General features: G+C 34.3%; 2 protein-coding genes across 4 annotated transcripts in view; one reads left to right on the top strand and one right to left on the bottom strand.

Moving 5' to 3' along the window:
* LOC121318374 (prestin-like) overlaps positions 1-7,118 on the top strand; it is a 32,979-nt gene extending 25,861 nt beyond the window's left edge. For all 3 annotated transcript variants that reach the window (XM_041254955.1, XM_041254954.1, XM_041254953.1), the window contains exons 10-19: positions 289-402; positions 718-795; positions 985-1,080; positions 1,931-2,037; positions 2,888-2,957; positions 3,246-3,338; positions 3,500-3,616; positions 4,349-4,564; positions 5,096-5,150; positions 5,447-7,118. In XM_041254955.1, the coding sequence (XP_041110889.1) occupies positions 289-402; positions 718-795; positions 985-1,080; positions 1,931-2,037; positions 2,888-2,957; positions 3,246-3,338; positions 3,500-3,616; positions 4,349-4,564; positions 5,096-5,150; positions 5,447-5,577 (1,077 nt within the window). In that variant the 3' untranslated portion in view covers positions 5,578-7,118. The remainder of the gene's footprint in view (positions 1-288; positions 403-717; positions 796-984; positions 1,081-1,930; positions 2,038-2,887; positions 2,958-3,245; positions 3,339-3,499; positions 3,617-4,348; positions 4,565-5,095; positions 5,151-5,446) is intronic.
* Positions 7,119-10,111: 2,993 nt separating this feature from the next.
* LOC121318372 (26S proteasome regulatory subunit 7) lies at positions 10,112-15,967 on the bottom strand. The gene is made up of 12 exons (XM_041254951.1): positions 15,756-15,967; positions 15,197-15,234; positions 14,716-14,797; positions 14,220-14,319; positions 13,759-13,890; positions 13,276-13,348; positions 13,015-13,110; positions 12,498-12,662; positions 12,219-12,306; positions 11,453-11,655; positions 11,146-11,242; positions 10,112-10,406 (listed from the first exon to the last, which is right to left on the bottom strand). Exons 1-12 carry the CDS (start codon positions 15,823-15,825, stop codon positions 10,249-10,251), a joined length of 1,302 nt encoding a protein of 433 aa, XP_041110885.1. The 5' UTR covers positions 15,826-15,967; the 3' UTR covers positions 10,112-10,248.
* Positions 15,968-15,987: the final 20 nt, after the last annotated feature.

Raw genomic sequence — 15,987 nt, 5'->3', positions numbered from 1 at the left:
AACCAACCAAGCTATTTCAGTTTTTATTTTTAATTAATTTTCTACATTTCTAGAAAGTTTTTTTCACTTGGAAGTTGTGGGGTAGGATGTGTAGATAAATTAAAAAAACTATTTTAATGCATATTAATTCCAGGCTATAAGGCAACAAAAGGTGAAAATTTTGAAAGGGGGTGTAGACTTTCTGTAGGCACTGTATATTTACTTATCGACAGTTTTTTTGTTTTTGTTTTTTCTCTCAAAATGTCACTGAATTTGATTTTGTGTCTGCTTTTTTATTTCTTAACCCAGGAGCTGATCGCATTAGGCTTGTGTAATTTATCAGGATCATTTTTTCAGACATTTGCTGTCACCTTCTCAATGTCCCGTAGCCTTGTCCAGGAGAGCACAGGAGGGAAAACTCAGGTACGAATTGGAATTGAACTCCAGCTTGCTTTGTACTACAGTATGTTGGCAAACTCAGAATCTGCCATTTTCTCTGTTAGTGAGTATTTTGCAGTGAATATTTAAACCTTTTAATGATGATTCAAGATTCATTAAAATTTTCAAATTCAAGATTCTGGTGGACTGGTGGCTGATTTGATGGGCCAGGTTTTCGGAGATATGAGAGTTTTGATACAATAACAACAAATGTTTGAGCACCAAAGTTGTTAGGTGGACTGCTAAACTACCCTTAAATCACCATTGTGTAAACATGTGGGTTTTTTTTTTATTTTGCAGATTGCAGGATTATTGGCCTCCATTGTGGTTCTCCTAGTTATTGTGGCTCTCGGTTTTGTCTTTGAAACTTTACCTCAAGTAAGAAATTGGTATAGTACAAAATAATGATTCTGTTCCGTCACTCTGTGTTTGCTAAACAAGTCTGTCCAAACATAGTGTAGAAACCAACAAGGAAATTAATGCTGAATAATACTAACACCATTATTTCATGTGAATGTGTTTTTTTTTTTTTTTTTTTAAAGCAAAATCTTTTTTGTTTTTTTGTAGACAGTTCTGGCAGCTATTATTATGGTGAATTTGACAGGGATGTTTAAACAGTTCAGAGACATCCCTTTGCTCTGGAGAACCAGCAGGATTGAACTTGTAAGTTACTTTTTAGTGCCTTACTGATTTTTTTTTTTTTTTTTTTTTTTTTTTAAGAAGTTCTATTATTCCAATGGAGATGGAGTGTCATCATATCACAGCATGTTTATTAATCTGAAGTACATTTTTTATTTTGTGAAATTCACGCTTATTTGTGAAAAGCTAGGGAAAAGGATGTACCAACTTCATTAGTCATTCTATTAGTTGTCATTTTCTTTTGCAATATAATCATGTTCTTGACCTCACTGGTCCTCTCATCACAACACTAGAGATAATACTATTGATAATATTCTGTGCATTGGGATTTGAGTTTCATTTAGTCCTCTGATTGTGTGCAACTCATTGCAACAACTCAATAAACCTGCCCTGAAGATTAAGTCTTGCATTTGTATACAGTATGTGCATCATATATAAATCCAATTTAAATTATGACTTTAATCTAATACATACACATTTTAAAAAAAAAATAGCTAGAACAACATGCCAAGATAATAGTTGTTCCTGTTAATCTGTATGCTTGCTGGGGCTGGTTATAACAGGTGTAATCATTGCCTTCAAGATTACTTAACTTTATGTAGATTACATTTAATTTCCTGAATGTTAAAACAGTTGTTAAACTTGTTTCATGTTGAAAGTGCTCTTGCTAACAGATATATTTTGGCATGCAGTTTGACAACTGTTAAATGTTTTAGCAAAACAATGAACATTTAGTTCTTCATTAACTTTTTAATGTTTAACCTATCCTAATAGTACCAATCTTAATTCTGGGTAGAAAGGGGCATCAGGGCATTTTTAATGCTGGTTTATTGACAGGAAGGATCGTTTTAATAATGTTCTGCTTGTCATCTAGGCAATATGGTCTGTGGCTTTTGTTGCATCTGTTCTCCTGGGATTAGATTATGGACTTCTTGTGGCTGTTGCATTTGCAGTCATCACTGTTATTTACAGAACTCAAAGGTATGTACTGAAGCCATAAAATGGGTTTATATACTGGCCAGCAATTGTAATGCAATAGATAATTCTGCACAAAATGTAAGAGCTAATCTCTGATGAAGGGGAAGAGCTGTGTTACCAACAGATCCAGTCCTGCCCACCTCTCAATTATCTGGTGATTCACTACAACAAATTGGAGTACTTAATGTATTTGTAATGAAGAATAAATGTGAAGCAAATTGCATCTTGTACCAAGTGATTTACTTTTGCTGGCCAGAATGTTTTTTTTTTTTCCATAGCATTTATAAACTAAAATTGGTGAACATATCTTGCATTCTTTTCCATGCTGTACTTCCTATTGAAGGAACACATTCGACACATGTAAATTGCTTCTGGGAGTTTTGAGGCTTTGTAGGAAAACAAATTCTGAATTTATTGTTTATTTATTATTATTTTTATTTTATTTTTTTAAGAAGGCTCTTCCTGATTGCATTTTTGGAAATATATATTTCTCCATTCTATATGTTTGCCATTTATTTTCTTTAAAATAACTCAAACTCCCAAAAGCTAGGCACATTGGCTCACATTTGAGTAACATGTTTTCAATTGTGAGTTCAGTTGACCGGAGTACAACATTGAATTATCTGCTAGGAGTGTTCGATAAATGTTATTCACCAACAGCAAATAAATTGCCATTAAAAAATATAATTCACCTTTACCATCTGTGTGCTTTTGATATAGAAATCTGAGACCAACTATTTTGTTTGCACTATTTACTTTTACCTTTCTTGAAAAATGTGCTCTGTAAAATACAAATTCTATAATCCATACAGTAATTTGTTTCATTAAGCGTGTTTTTAATTCTCTTTTCCAGTCCAAAATATACAATTCTTGGCCAGATCCCACAGACAGATTTATACTATGATACTGAAGAGTACGAGGAGGTAAAGTTTTTCACTTAATGTTACGCAGGTGGTTATTAATGTACATTTATTGGTTAACCATGCAATTGCTTAAATTAATCAATATTGTGGTTGTGTCATATAAATTAGGTACGTGAGATGTATTTTATTTTATTTTTTTTCTATTCTGGGTCTAGCTTTTCTTAAAGAACTGTTTTACTCGACTTGAAACCAGGAAAATAAATGGACAAATCTTAAAATAGACTAATTTTAGGTTTATTCTTTTTGTTTTTTACCACAGTAAGAAGTATATTGTTTTTGTTTGTTTAGGTAATGGAGCATTCTGGTATTAAAATATTCCAAGCAAATAGCCCGCTGTACTTTGCCAATAGTGAACTTTATGTTAACGCCCTAAAAAAAAAGGTAAGCCATATTTTAAAATATACAAATGTTAATATTTCAATTAGAATGTACTAAATATTTACTATTTACAATGTATACAGTACTGAATACAATCAAAACACAACTGCAAAAAACTACAGAAAAGTCTTGTGATAGCTAACTGGTCAATATGTTTACTACAGACAGGAGTGGATCCTGTTGTGTTGCTAGCAGCGAAGAAAAAAAGTCAGAAGAAACAAGAAAAGGCAAAAAAACAAACAAAGACAACTAACAAGAAAATAAACTCAGTTGTTAAACTTGTGAGTAGATCAATCTAAATTAGAGATGTGGTGTTTTAATTATTTCTTTCTTTTGTATTCCTATGTATAACTTGAAGTTTGACTGATGTGTTTATTAATTTAACCCACAGGGCTTATTTTCAGGTATGTCAAAGTCAAAGTGGCGGTACTGTAAGATTGGTAAATTAATCATTATTTTTATTTCCTGATATTTACTGTACGGGAGAAAGAATGGTACTCTTAACTATCTTTCGTCTGAGGCTTTGGTATTGTTGGTATGTGGCACACTTTTTCCATATAGCACAATAAAAAGGGAGACCAAAAACAATGCTAAAGGTCAAGTTCATAACTGTTTCAATTGAATTGAGAGACAACCTATTGAATCAGTTATCGCTGTGTTCAAGTGTCTTCAGAAGCTGCTAAAATGCCCTTGTTACATTCCCCTTAATTTATAGATGTCAAACCTACCTGTGCAGTGATAACCATGTAATTTTCATGAAAACAACAAAACCACATATATGAAAGAACAAGATTCAGTCGACATGTTTATAGCTTATACTGATTGTCGGGTGTTATAAATCTGTCTGTGTGACTTTTTCATGAGTGTTTGGTGTAAGAGCTTGCCTTGTAGGTTTTGGTGTGGGAAGTTGAAGTCCACTGGTTTGTGCATCCCGTATGTTTGTTTGTCAGCAGCATCAGCACTGATTAATGGGAATGGTGTTAATGATTTGCTGTGCATCTTTTTTCAACCAGACCAATGATCAGGAGATGGGCGTCAAACATGAGCTTATGGACGGAGAGACTCACACAGTCAGGAATGGTCAGTTTGTAACTGCTAACGGAGACGGAGAGGCAGGCTGCGAGCAATCCTTGAGCTTTTTGGACCAACTGACGGGTGTTCACTCTATTATTTTAGACTTCACTCCTGTCACCTTTATAGATTCCGTTGGAGCAAAGGCACTTAAATCTGTAAGTATCATAATTACTACAAGTGCGTGCATGCATTCCGGATCCCTATATCACCCACATATGCTGTTGTTGGATGCTGAAATCCAATTAAAAGAAATAAAAGTTGAGAGAGTGAGTGGTGCCCCGATGGGCATCCCACTGCTGTATGTGTAAGTGAGTTAGTGCTTTTTTATTATTTATTTTTTTTATACAGAAATTCAAAGCTCTTAAGGATATTAACATTTTACCATATTTGTGGTGAATGTGTCCTCAAATATTTGTATAATTTTATAATTTTTTTTTAAAATGTCACCTTTGTCCTTTGGACCACTGCATGCATAGCAGTACCATGTTAAGTTTCCTATCTCTATATCTATTTTATAATGCATATATAAAAATTTCTAAAAACAAAAAAACAACCGCAGCGGTTTTAAGCTCCAGATAGACACTAATACTCGGTGAATACTAAGTTGTCAGTACTTTCACATACGCCCAATAAACTGTACATATTGTTAACGGCACAATTAAAAAAATGCAATTTGCTTTCTGCAGATCATGAAAGAATATGATGAAATTGGTGTGACAGTGATTGTAGGAGCCTGCAGCAGTAAGTACTTTTTTTAAAAAAAAATTTCTGTAGCATCTTTATTTTTTTAATAATTTGAATGTTGAATTCTATTTTATAAAATGTAATGGTAAGAATCTATTAGCTTGCTTCAATAAAATTGAGTTATGCCCACCCCCCCAATATTAAGGTGTATTGTACTGTGTATTGATACAGTTTATATATCAGTGTGCATGCTTTTAAATAACGTGTTTGTATTTGCATATACAGTACAGAAGTACAGTTAAATGGTTTAGAATGAACTGAATGAAAGGTAAATGTCTCTTTTTAACAAACAGGAGCCGTAATGGAGGATTTCAGCAAACTTAATTTCTTTGATAGTTCCATCACCAGAGATCTTGTCTTCCCAAGTGTTCATGATGCTGTGCTGTACTGCCAGCATAAAGGATCTGTCGACTCCTTGGAGTAACTAAGATGATGACATTGAGCTAAGCCCTGCATCTAGTGTGACAATAAGACATAGAGATTACAAGAGGTTATTTGTTAATCTGTTAAAGTGCAGTTTTATTTTTATTGGGTTTTGGAAAATAGATCTACTTTTTTTAAAAGCAGGGATGTGGGGTTTTTATTTATTTATTTATTTTATTAAAAATGTTCCAGTATAAGTGTATTGAAAATATATTCTATATAGCTGTGTATCTTTTATGATGCACTCATCTGATGATGCTGACTATAATGTAATGTACTAAATAGGAAGAGAGAGAGAGATGTGTCTTTTTAATAGGGAAGGCTGTAAGGTTTTTATGCTGTACTTTGAGGCTGCTTCCTTGGGCTCTGTAGTCTAATTGTGTACTGTAGCCCTTCACTTCATTAGAAAGCTGCTTAAACTGAAGCTTTTACTGTTAGGGGTTTTATTTTGTGTTTTAAAGTAAATGTGGTAATTTTTATACATGTGATGAAGTTATAATCTGATTACAAGAATGTACATTTTACATGAGCTGCCTTACAGAATAACTTGGCAGGACTCTGCACTATTAGAACAAAAATATAGGTTTAGTTACTTCTAAGAGTCGAAACTTTAGCTGGTCAATTTAACTATATGCCTTGTTACAGTACTTTGCTTTTCTTCAAGCTACTTTTTTTTAAGTAAAGGTGGTTTAACAAGAAGAAAAAAAAAACTGGAAATAATTTATGTTTTTAAAGTCACTGTATTTGAATATCTTGTATAATATCAGAAACATTACTTATTTTGGGAAGGGTTTAATCACTGAACACGTACGTCCTATGAATTTTGCTGTAGCTTTGTTAACATGTACTGTACATGTTTCATTTCTGTTGGTTAGACTTAGTTAAGGAAACTTTAACCATTAAAATAAATGTCATTATCAAGGCCAGTGGAACTATAAAATACAATTTAGGGTCTGGAGTGAAAAATAAATGAATAATAATAATACATATGGGTTCTATTAATTCCTCTCAACTGATGAAACACATCAGTCTGGTTGAATATTGACCTTGCCAGATTCTTTGGGTTGTTTTTGTTTTATTTTGGAGACACTTTGTTTCAGTTTTGATTATGCCTGACAGGATTCATAGCTTTATCTATCAAATCATTAGACACATGGAAGTACTAAAGAATGTTTTGTAAACTTTTTGTTACAAAGCTTGTTGTTTGAGACAAAAATGTCATTCATTTTGTCAATTGGGTAGTGCCATATTTAGGGATTTTAATAATTATTTATAATTCAGGGTTACCAAATTAAGTCTGAGCTATGCATGTGTAAATTTCTACAAAAAGTTTTCCCGACTGCTGGTATAATATGCAGTATTTTGTATTCTATTTTTGTGTGGCGTAATGTGTGCTTACTGCCCCAGAATTAATAAAATACTTTATTTTTGTAAAAACATACATTTTTGATTCAACATGCATCAGTATAAAGTTCTATTTCAAGAAAGTGTTTTGATAATTTGTTTGGTGTGTTTATGTTAATATTAATCAAATAGTGTGTGGCAGCTACCAAATAAAACAATTAAAAAAATTAGATTTACTGTTGTTGCTTTTCTTTTTTAGGTATTTTGGTAAATAAAATTCCTTCAAATACATCGATATGTATCTAGATTAGAACAAGTGATACACAATTATACAATACTAAAAATAAATTTAGTAATAAGTTTAGGCAAACATTTCAAAAATAGAAGCTTGCTTGGCTTAGGTTTTATGGTTTATAAATAAGCAAGGGAAGAAATGAACAAGCAGTAGGACGCAGGCTGTATAAAAACTTACAAATATATAACAATTATATAAAGCAACTGTTGTGATTTATGATATGGAATATATTACATGACTAATTGTTTTGCTTTTCATTTTTGTATGTTGTAGTAATGCAAATACACTAACCTTGCTCAGAAATTATTTATGCCCATACCATTATGAATGGATATTATTATTATGATAGGTTTAGCAGTAGTATTATTGCTATAATATATTTAGTAAACAAAAGTATGCAATGTTTTAAGAGTGAAAAAACTGAAATGGCAGTGGGCTGGACATGTAGCAAGAACAGCATACCAGCGCTAGACCAAGGAGGTACTAGACTGGATCCCAAGAGATATAAAGCGACCGAGAAGAAGACCTCCAGGAAGATGGTAAGATGAAATTAGAAAACACGCCCGAGCAACGTGGATGAGGGATGCAGCAGACAGGCTTTTGTGGAAAACTCTTGGGATTGGATTGAAAAAGGCTGATGATGTAGATGATGATGATGATGATGATGATGATACACAGTCACAGACAGAAGTGCTGGCACCCTACACTTAATATAAGATAACATGTAATTAAAGAAAACATGTAAAATCGAGGAATTTAGTGGCCATAAGTCACTAATTAATATCCAAGCCCAAAATACATATAATTTATGGAGTGTTTAACAATCTTTATAAGAAAAACTAAAACACTGACGACAAAAGTATTGGCATCCCTGCTTTAGTATTTCATGGGTCCTCGTTTTGCATTTACAATCTTGCCGCTTTATCGGGATGCCTTGGGAGAAGAAGAAATATCCCGAATAAGCGGCCGTCCCAATTAAACTAGAGGCAGTTGAGACAACCTTAGTCACACATTTTGAATTCTTAATGACATTATGATTAGATGTTAAATGCATCATCACTGGGTTTGCAACACCACTGCACCCAGCATAAAAAACAGACTGTATTTGTTCAGATAGGTAAGAGGACATCCAGGAGAGACAGGTTCCAGAGATTCCAGCATATTTCTGAAGGCGGTCAAGAAGAATGCCGTGATCTAAGGTGTCAAAAGCAGCTGTTAGGTCAAGATGGACAAGGACAGAGGGAGCACCAGCATCAGCACTGAGCAGGAGACCATTCACAATCTGGAGCAGAGCTGATTCAGTACTGTGATGCCCCGGAAACCAGATAAAGATTAAACCAGATTGTTGTCCGTGAGATGTTTCATCAGCTGACTGGCTACAGCCTTTTCGAGAGTTTTTCAGAGAAAAGGGAGATTGGAGGTGGGACAGAAATTAGATACGTAAGCCGGGTCAAGGGAGGGGTTTTTGAGTACCGGCGTGACTCTGGCAAGCTTGAGGGCAGCAGGAACAGAGCCAGAGTCTAGGGACAGGTTGAGAGTGTGCATAATGGAGGGAGCAAGATCAGAAGCACAGAGACGGACAAGGTTAGTCAGCCAGGGGTCCAGGGTTCCAATGACAGTAGTTGATTTCAACTGTAAGCATGAAACATCAACAATGGAGAGAGTAGAGGGCAGGAGTGTCGAGGTGGACAAGTAATAGACTGGGTTTGTGGTGGACAAGCGTTTGTTCGATTTTGTTCCGAAAGAGGAGAAACATCAGTATCAGTAGAGGAGGAAGGAGCTTATTATTATTATTATTATTATTATTAGCAGTGATTAAGACATGGTCAGAGAGACATCTGAGATAGATTGGAGACATCAAGGCCCCTGGTGATGAGCAGATCCAGGGTGCGTCCTCGGATGTGAATGGGGACGTTGACAGATTGAGAAAGTCCAAGACAGTCCAGAAGCATGTAAAAGTTGGTCACTAGGGGGGAGGAAGGTAAGTCAACATGAATTCCAGTGTTACTTCCGCCATATGCTTTGTGCCATTGTTGTGTTGAAAGATAAAACCGTCTGCCAGTCAGCCTCCGAGCGATGATATCATTGTACAGTACTTCACATGAATTTCTCCAGTCCCCGAACTGCTGAAACACCCCCACATCATGATCGAACTACCTCCATGTTTAACTGTATGTACAAAGTTTCCTTCATTGAAGACTTTTTCCATTTTTTCTCCATAGTGCTGCATTTTTGGAGATGACATACCTTAGACTTGTCAGACCAAATAATTTTGACAAATGCTTCAGATTCCTGCTCATATTTAAGATGCTGTGTTGCCTAAACATTCTTCAACATTTGTGCAAAATAATTACCTGTTTCTGGTTACTGACTTTATAATACAGCTTAGTTACTGTATAAAGGTTGCCAGTCAATATATTTAATTTGATCTTTTAAATTTGTACAGCCTTTTAATCTAAAGTTGCCAACACTTTTGTCATGAACATATATTTTGTTTTTTTTTTTTACAAAGATTGTTAAATTACCAGAAATTTACTGTTTTAGTCTTTGTCATTCATTAGTGGCCAATGTTCACTGCATGCTTATATTTATATGAACTGTAGGGTGCCAATACTTTTATCTATGACTGTATATTTGCAGTCACAAATTTAAAACGTGTGTAGCTTGAACAACCAGTTTCTGCATCCACTATATGCACATGTACAAATGTGTGACGTACATCCAGACAGGTTATATATCCTCAGATTATGATTCTCTGAACTCACAGTAAAATTACACAATTTTACCAGAATTGGATAAGCACTTGTATAACTGAAATGACACATATGTACATACCTACCTGTACATACCTCCACTATATCCCTAAAAAGGGAAAAATAACTTAAAGACTCACTGATCATTTTAACATTTTTATTTATATTGTATATATTTTTATTGAAAAACAAACTGAACATGTCATGACATTAAGAGTACAGTCTGTACTGTGACTGTTACAGAACAAGAAAAAAAGAACAAGGAAATCCAGAATTCTATTTAGTTATAGGTCATGTATCTCGGGGTGGCACTGAATTTAGCATATGACTTGATTACTTTATTCACAGCTTCTAGGAAGTCCTTCTCTGTGGCAATTTTCCTTCGAGCTCTAATAGCAAACATTCCAGCCTCTGTGCACACACTGCGAATCTCAGCACCTGCAACAAAAATATGAAGTTTTGACACTCGATTTGTATATACCTCCTAAAAAGTTATTGACAATATCAAAGAACATACATTGATGTACATGAAAGAATTTACACCCATCCGTGTGTAAATCTGGATCAAATAAACAGCTTTTTGGATACAGTACTACATATTAAGGATGGGCATTTCCATATATTTTAATGGTCATACACTTCATTTACTAAACAATTACATTTCGTTTTCATCAACGTGCCACTGGCAAAAAAATCATACTTGCATAATACCAAAATTTAAGTAATATGTAAAAAAAAAAAAAAAAAAAAAACACAACAATAGTGTTACTAATTGACAATGCTTCAATAAGTAGCTATTTTTATGAACACAAAGGTTAATACAATTAAAGTATGCATAAAGCCCAACTTCTGTATAATTTCCAAACAGCAATTAAAGGCAACATAATGTAGAGATTATAGTGAATTAATAAATTGTCTCTTCATTGGACAACTGTAAAATACAAACATGTTTACATTAAGCAATATTAAATACGGTATATACGTCCTGATCCTGGTATATATTCTGCTACTGTACATGAAGTCTTATAAATAATGCGGTACAGGGTATATATTAATGCCATGAACTAAAGTAATTTAGTGCCACAGAAAGAAAGAAATGTTTATTTACAGTAATATGTTGTGCTGCAGATTTAAACTGCAATATTCTGTCTCTGCCCACATATTTAAAGTATCCTACCTGTGCTGTTGGGGCAGAGCCGGGCCAGCAGCTCAAATCTAATATCCCTCTCAACACTCATAGACCGAGCATGGATCTTAAAAATGTGAGTACGACCCTGAAAAAGAAAAACGTTTAACATAACACAAGACTTGCAGAATTGCAATTCAATAACAGAGGATGTTAATTATTTAACATAAACAAAAAAAGTATCAACCCCTACATCTGAATAATGAAAAGTAATTGTTATTGCTAGTGCTACTCAATACCTGTATTAAAGCAAAAGGTCTCCCCTATTACTTTGCTAGACAGCACTGGAATCACCCACCTCAAGGTCTGGCAAACTGAACTCAATCTTCCTGTCCAGTCTACCAGGTCTCATAAGAGCCGGGTCCAGAGTGTCAGGCCTGTTGGTCGCCATGAGAACTTTAATGTTTCCTCTGGGATCAAACCCATCCAGCTGGTTAATCAATTCCAACATGGTACGCTGGACCTCATTATCACCACCCGCACCATCGTCGAAACGAGCACCTGGGTATTACCACAAAAAACAGACACTCTACATAAGAATACTTACCAGTTTATAGGGACACAGAGCACAATTGTAATAGTTTACCCAAATCACTTTTTCTTTTTCCTAAAATTGCAGTAGACAGACCACCCATAACTATTAACCACTCAACAGCAATACATTTAGAAATATTAAAACAATATGAATACATTTTAATTGACAAAAAAAGTATTTCTCCATATCTTTTGAAGACTTCTAGTTGAAGATTCTCATTGAATTTATTAAGTTTCTTTTATTATTTCTAAACTAGAATTCCAGGACAAATGCATCCAGTTAGTTTAATAATGCATTCATACACTTGAAACTGATTAAAAAGGTGCTAAATGAATTCTGTGTTTAGTGTATACTTTATTATATTTAATTTAACCAAACATAATTTAAAGACTTCTACTAATCATTCCGTGAAGTTATACCGTTATTGCCATAAAATAACAATACTCAGTTAAACTTTAGTAATTATGTCCTAAATGTTTGCACATTCATATTGTATATTTCACAGGATGAAACTGAAATAAGCACACACCTCCAATTGCATCAATTTCATCAAAGAATATAAGACAGGCCTTTTTAGTTCTAGCCATCTCAAACAGTTCACGAACCATTCTTGCACCCTGAATGAAAATAATAAGCAATGTAATTAAACTTTACGAATGTATTTTTGGAAACCATAAACAATACAAATATGTCTTCTGCAATATTACAGAACAGTTTTTTCAACAACACAACCCCAGAAATCTAAAGGCATCTCTTCAATTCCCCCACACAAATGTCTACATTGTACATGACAGAACACCAGTCTTACCTCTCCCACATACTTCTGTACAAGTTCTGATCCAATGACTCTGATGAAGCAGGCATCTGTGCGGTTGGCTACTGCCCGGGCACACAGAGTTTTTCCTGTGCCAGGGGGCCCAAAAAGCAGCACTCCCTTTGGTGGCTCAATACCCAAGTTAACAAATCGTTCAGGCTTTATAGAAAAAAATAAAAAAAATGCATATTTGGAACACTGAACAAAATGAATGAACTAGCAAAGGATGACAGGCACATTTCCTGTTTGTTATTAAAGGTTAGAAATAGTTTTGGAAATGCAGTCTCTAGCATAAATGTGCCATTCCAAATCACTTTCTGTCTGATTTCAGACAATTTCCCGCAGGTCAGAAAGTTATGTTCAACTGCAATCCCTCATTTTCCATATGCCATATCGATTTTATTTACATTCTTATTCCAAATAAATTTCTTCAAATTTGCTGTTTTGTCTGTTGATGAATACACAATCTGCACTAACTGTTTGAAATGATAAAAATAAAAGGATGACATACATGAAGCAAAGGAGTCTCAACAACTTCTCTCAGCTTCTCAATTTGCTCTTTGCAACCTCCAACATCACTGTAAGTAACATCTGGTTTCTCTTCCACCTAGATGAAAAGGGATCAGCACTTTGTTATAAATCGTGTACCTAAATACATTATTATTCATGCCACAATGATCAGAATGTTTCTTTATGAATCCTTTGTATTTATGATGAATATTTTATGGAAACTAAAATATGAAAAAAATACCATCAAAACAACTGCACTTACCTGCATCATAGTAACAGTTGGGTCAATCTTAGGGGGTAATGGAATGTGGATCTGGTACTTATTCCTGTCAACACTAAAAAAAAAAAAAAAAAAAAAAAAACAATACATAGGAGGATTAGATTTATGTTACAACAAAATCTTATAATTCAAACACTGGTCCCCCTTGTACAGGTAATAATTCTACTTTATTTTGATGATGAACACTTCAGGTGTAAGTTATATAGTCATGGCAAGGCTTACAATGAAAACCATTCCAACATTTTTGGCCAACAATTCTAGAAAATCCTATTTTCAGAAAAAAATACACTTTTGTATTCTACTGATTAGATAGCAGCAGAAAGGTTTATATTATTAATACATCTGTACACAACACAAACGGTATAATTTAAATTAGGTTTAGAATATACATTTATTTTACCAGAAGTCTTGCGTGTAAGTTATGCACAGACCTACAATTTAATAAAACTATTTAAAAATACTGACCCAACTCTCATCCCCTCTTCAATATCAGTGGGGGCTACCTGGTCGCTTAGGTCCACCACAAACTTTGCAAACTGTTTCACATTGATGATGTACTTTGGATCCTCAGAATCTGCGTTGATGATCTTGGTGCATCTAGGAAATGAGTTTACTTATGATTAGTGAGGCTAAGTAGGTAACAGAGACGGTAAATAATGCAGCTTCTGCTGTGAAGCTTTCACTGTGGAACGATTCGTTTTCAGAGGTCATCAGAAGTTGCCAGGTTGTCTAACATTATCACAGTATATGACAGTTGGTCTGCCTATTAAATCTTATTTTGTAAATAAAATATAATAACTAATTAGAAATGCAACTAACTTAATTTCCTTGTATTTTTCTGATACAACCATGAACAATGCATTAATCTGTGTAATAAAAAAATATATAAAATAAATAAACAAGGCAGATTACATTTATTTATTTACCTTGCTACTTGTAATGGTTGCTCACTCTGAAGTGTCTGTTTGTCTGCTGCCAGATCCCAAAGAGCAGGTGGTGCCAATCCAGTGTCTGATTCTTTAATACCTGCACAAAGAATGGATTTTTTCAGGGATCTAGGTACATTTAAAAACACCTGCTGCAGATTCAGGCTCAATTTAAGATTGACCTGCCTTCACTACACTGCAGCCTATCCAATTTCCCCATACTGTAATTCTGCTATTTAAACTTGTTATGTGGTAAATATGCCTATCACAATAATTGAGTCTATTTACAATAAACAAACTAGGAGAACTTGGGTCAGGAATGTATTGTTTTAATCTAGCAATTTAAAATAAAACAATATTGCAGCCAGGCACAGCCAGAGGCTGGTGGCCATTTATTTCAACACAGTGCACAATCAGTGTAAATAAAGGTATTTTGCATCAATCACTGTATTGAGGTTTCAAGTGATACACATTAAAAGAAAACGTGTTTTTCTACCAGTGAGTTCATTGATTTTCTTCAGCAGCTGCTGGATGTCATCTTCAACCTGTTTAATCTGTCTGGAGTACGTGCTCTGTCCCTAAGAGGCATCAGACAATAGGATATAAATGTCAGCTATCACAAATTGCCAACAAAGAAATTGGAGACCTAATATAACTTAGTCTAACGCAGGACACTGTAAAAGTCTTCTAGTCGAAACATTTGTAAATTTTCTGTTTTGTTTTTAATTATTTCTAAATGAGTCCAACAGAGGTACCTTGGCAACACTATTAGTTAGGAAAAGACTTATAAACCATTATGTATTCTAACCTACAACTTCCTGGTTGGTACAGTAAGGTATTTTAGTACATTTTACAAAGCTGGAATACACTATTACAAATGCAATATAAAACTGACTGTTATGAAGCCCTAACGTTCATGTAAATGCTAAATAGTAAAACCTGTAGTTAAGAACTAAATGTAATAAATTTGAACTTACATAGGTCTTCAAAAGGGCAATATCACCTTCATCCAAAGCTAGAAAAATGCAACATCATACATTTTACTACACAGATGCAACTTCTAAATGTCTAAATGTATTTGTCTTTCTTAGCAATCGAAAACCAGTGTTTATAAATACTGTAAAGACGCGTAATGATAGGACAATATTATGAACAAACTGCATTACATTTGATTAAACCAATGTAAACACAAACACTCGTTTCTTTAATAAGTACATTTGTACTTAATAAGACAATCAGTGATTGTCTCTGCCTTACTCCTATCATGACATCAGCCTTGCTTGAGGCCTACTGTCAACAAAGACAAACGTTTTCATTAAACGTCATATGCAGACTATGAGAATTAAACATCTTAAACATAACATACAACTTTAAATGAAACTATTTCATTTAATTTTTAAATGAAATAAAGTTTAGTAAAATACATAAATAAATAAAATCACATTATAGCATTCTGTCTCCCTGGACTCAGTACTGCAGACTTCTCAACCTGCTTCTGTTTGTGACCCTGTCATAACTGCACTCACTGATATGTACCTCTTATGGGCTTATCTTCCTTCTCCTCTTCTTTCACTTTGCGCTGCTCGGTTCCTAAATAATCCGGCATGTTTTCCCCAGGTTGTTGTGTGCTTTTTTTTGTTTGTTTGTTTGTAAGCGTTTTGTTTTTGATGCTTAAGTTTTCTCCGCTGCTCCGTCCAATGAGTCAGAATGATCAGGATTACACAGCAGGTTTAGGCGCTTCCGCTTCTCCCGGCATGCTGTGCAAGCT

Source organism: Polyodon spathula, chromosome 7 (genome assembly GCF_017654505.1).
Source record: "Polyodon spathula isolate WHYD16114869_AA chromosome 7, ASM1765450v1, whole genome shotgun sequence".
Taxonomy (NCBI): Eukaryota; Metazoa; Chordata; class Actinopteri; order Acipenseriformes; family Polyodontidae; genus Polyodon; species Polyodon spathula.
Note: the sequence above shows the minus strand (reverse complement) of the source record. Positions and strands in the feature narration are given on the sequence as shown.

What these genes read in the sequence shown, in the direction of transcription:
- LOC121318372 (XM_041254951.1), bottom strand. Translation starts at nt 15,825, where the DNA reads ATGCCGGATTATTTAGGAACCGAGCAGCGCAAAGTGAAAGAAGAGGAG. An exon ending in GAAGAGGGGATGAGAGTTGG is followed by an intron (nt 13,349 to 13,758) that starts GTCAGTATTTTT and finishes TTTTTTTTTTAG; the next exon opens with TGTTGACAGGAATAAGTACC. An exon ending in GCTCTGCCCCAACAGCACAG is followed by an intron (nt 10,407 to 11,145) that starts GTAGGATACTTT and finishes TTTTTGTTGCAG; the next exon opens with GTGCTGAGATTCGCAGTGTG.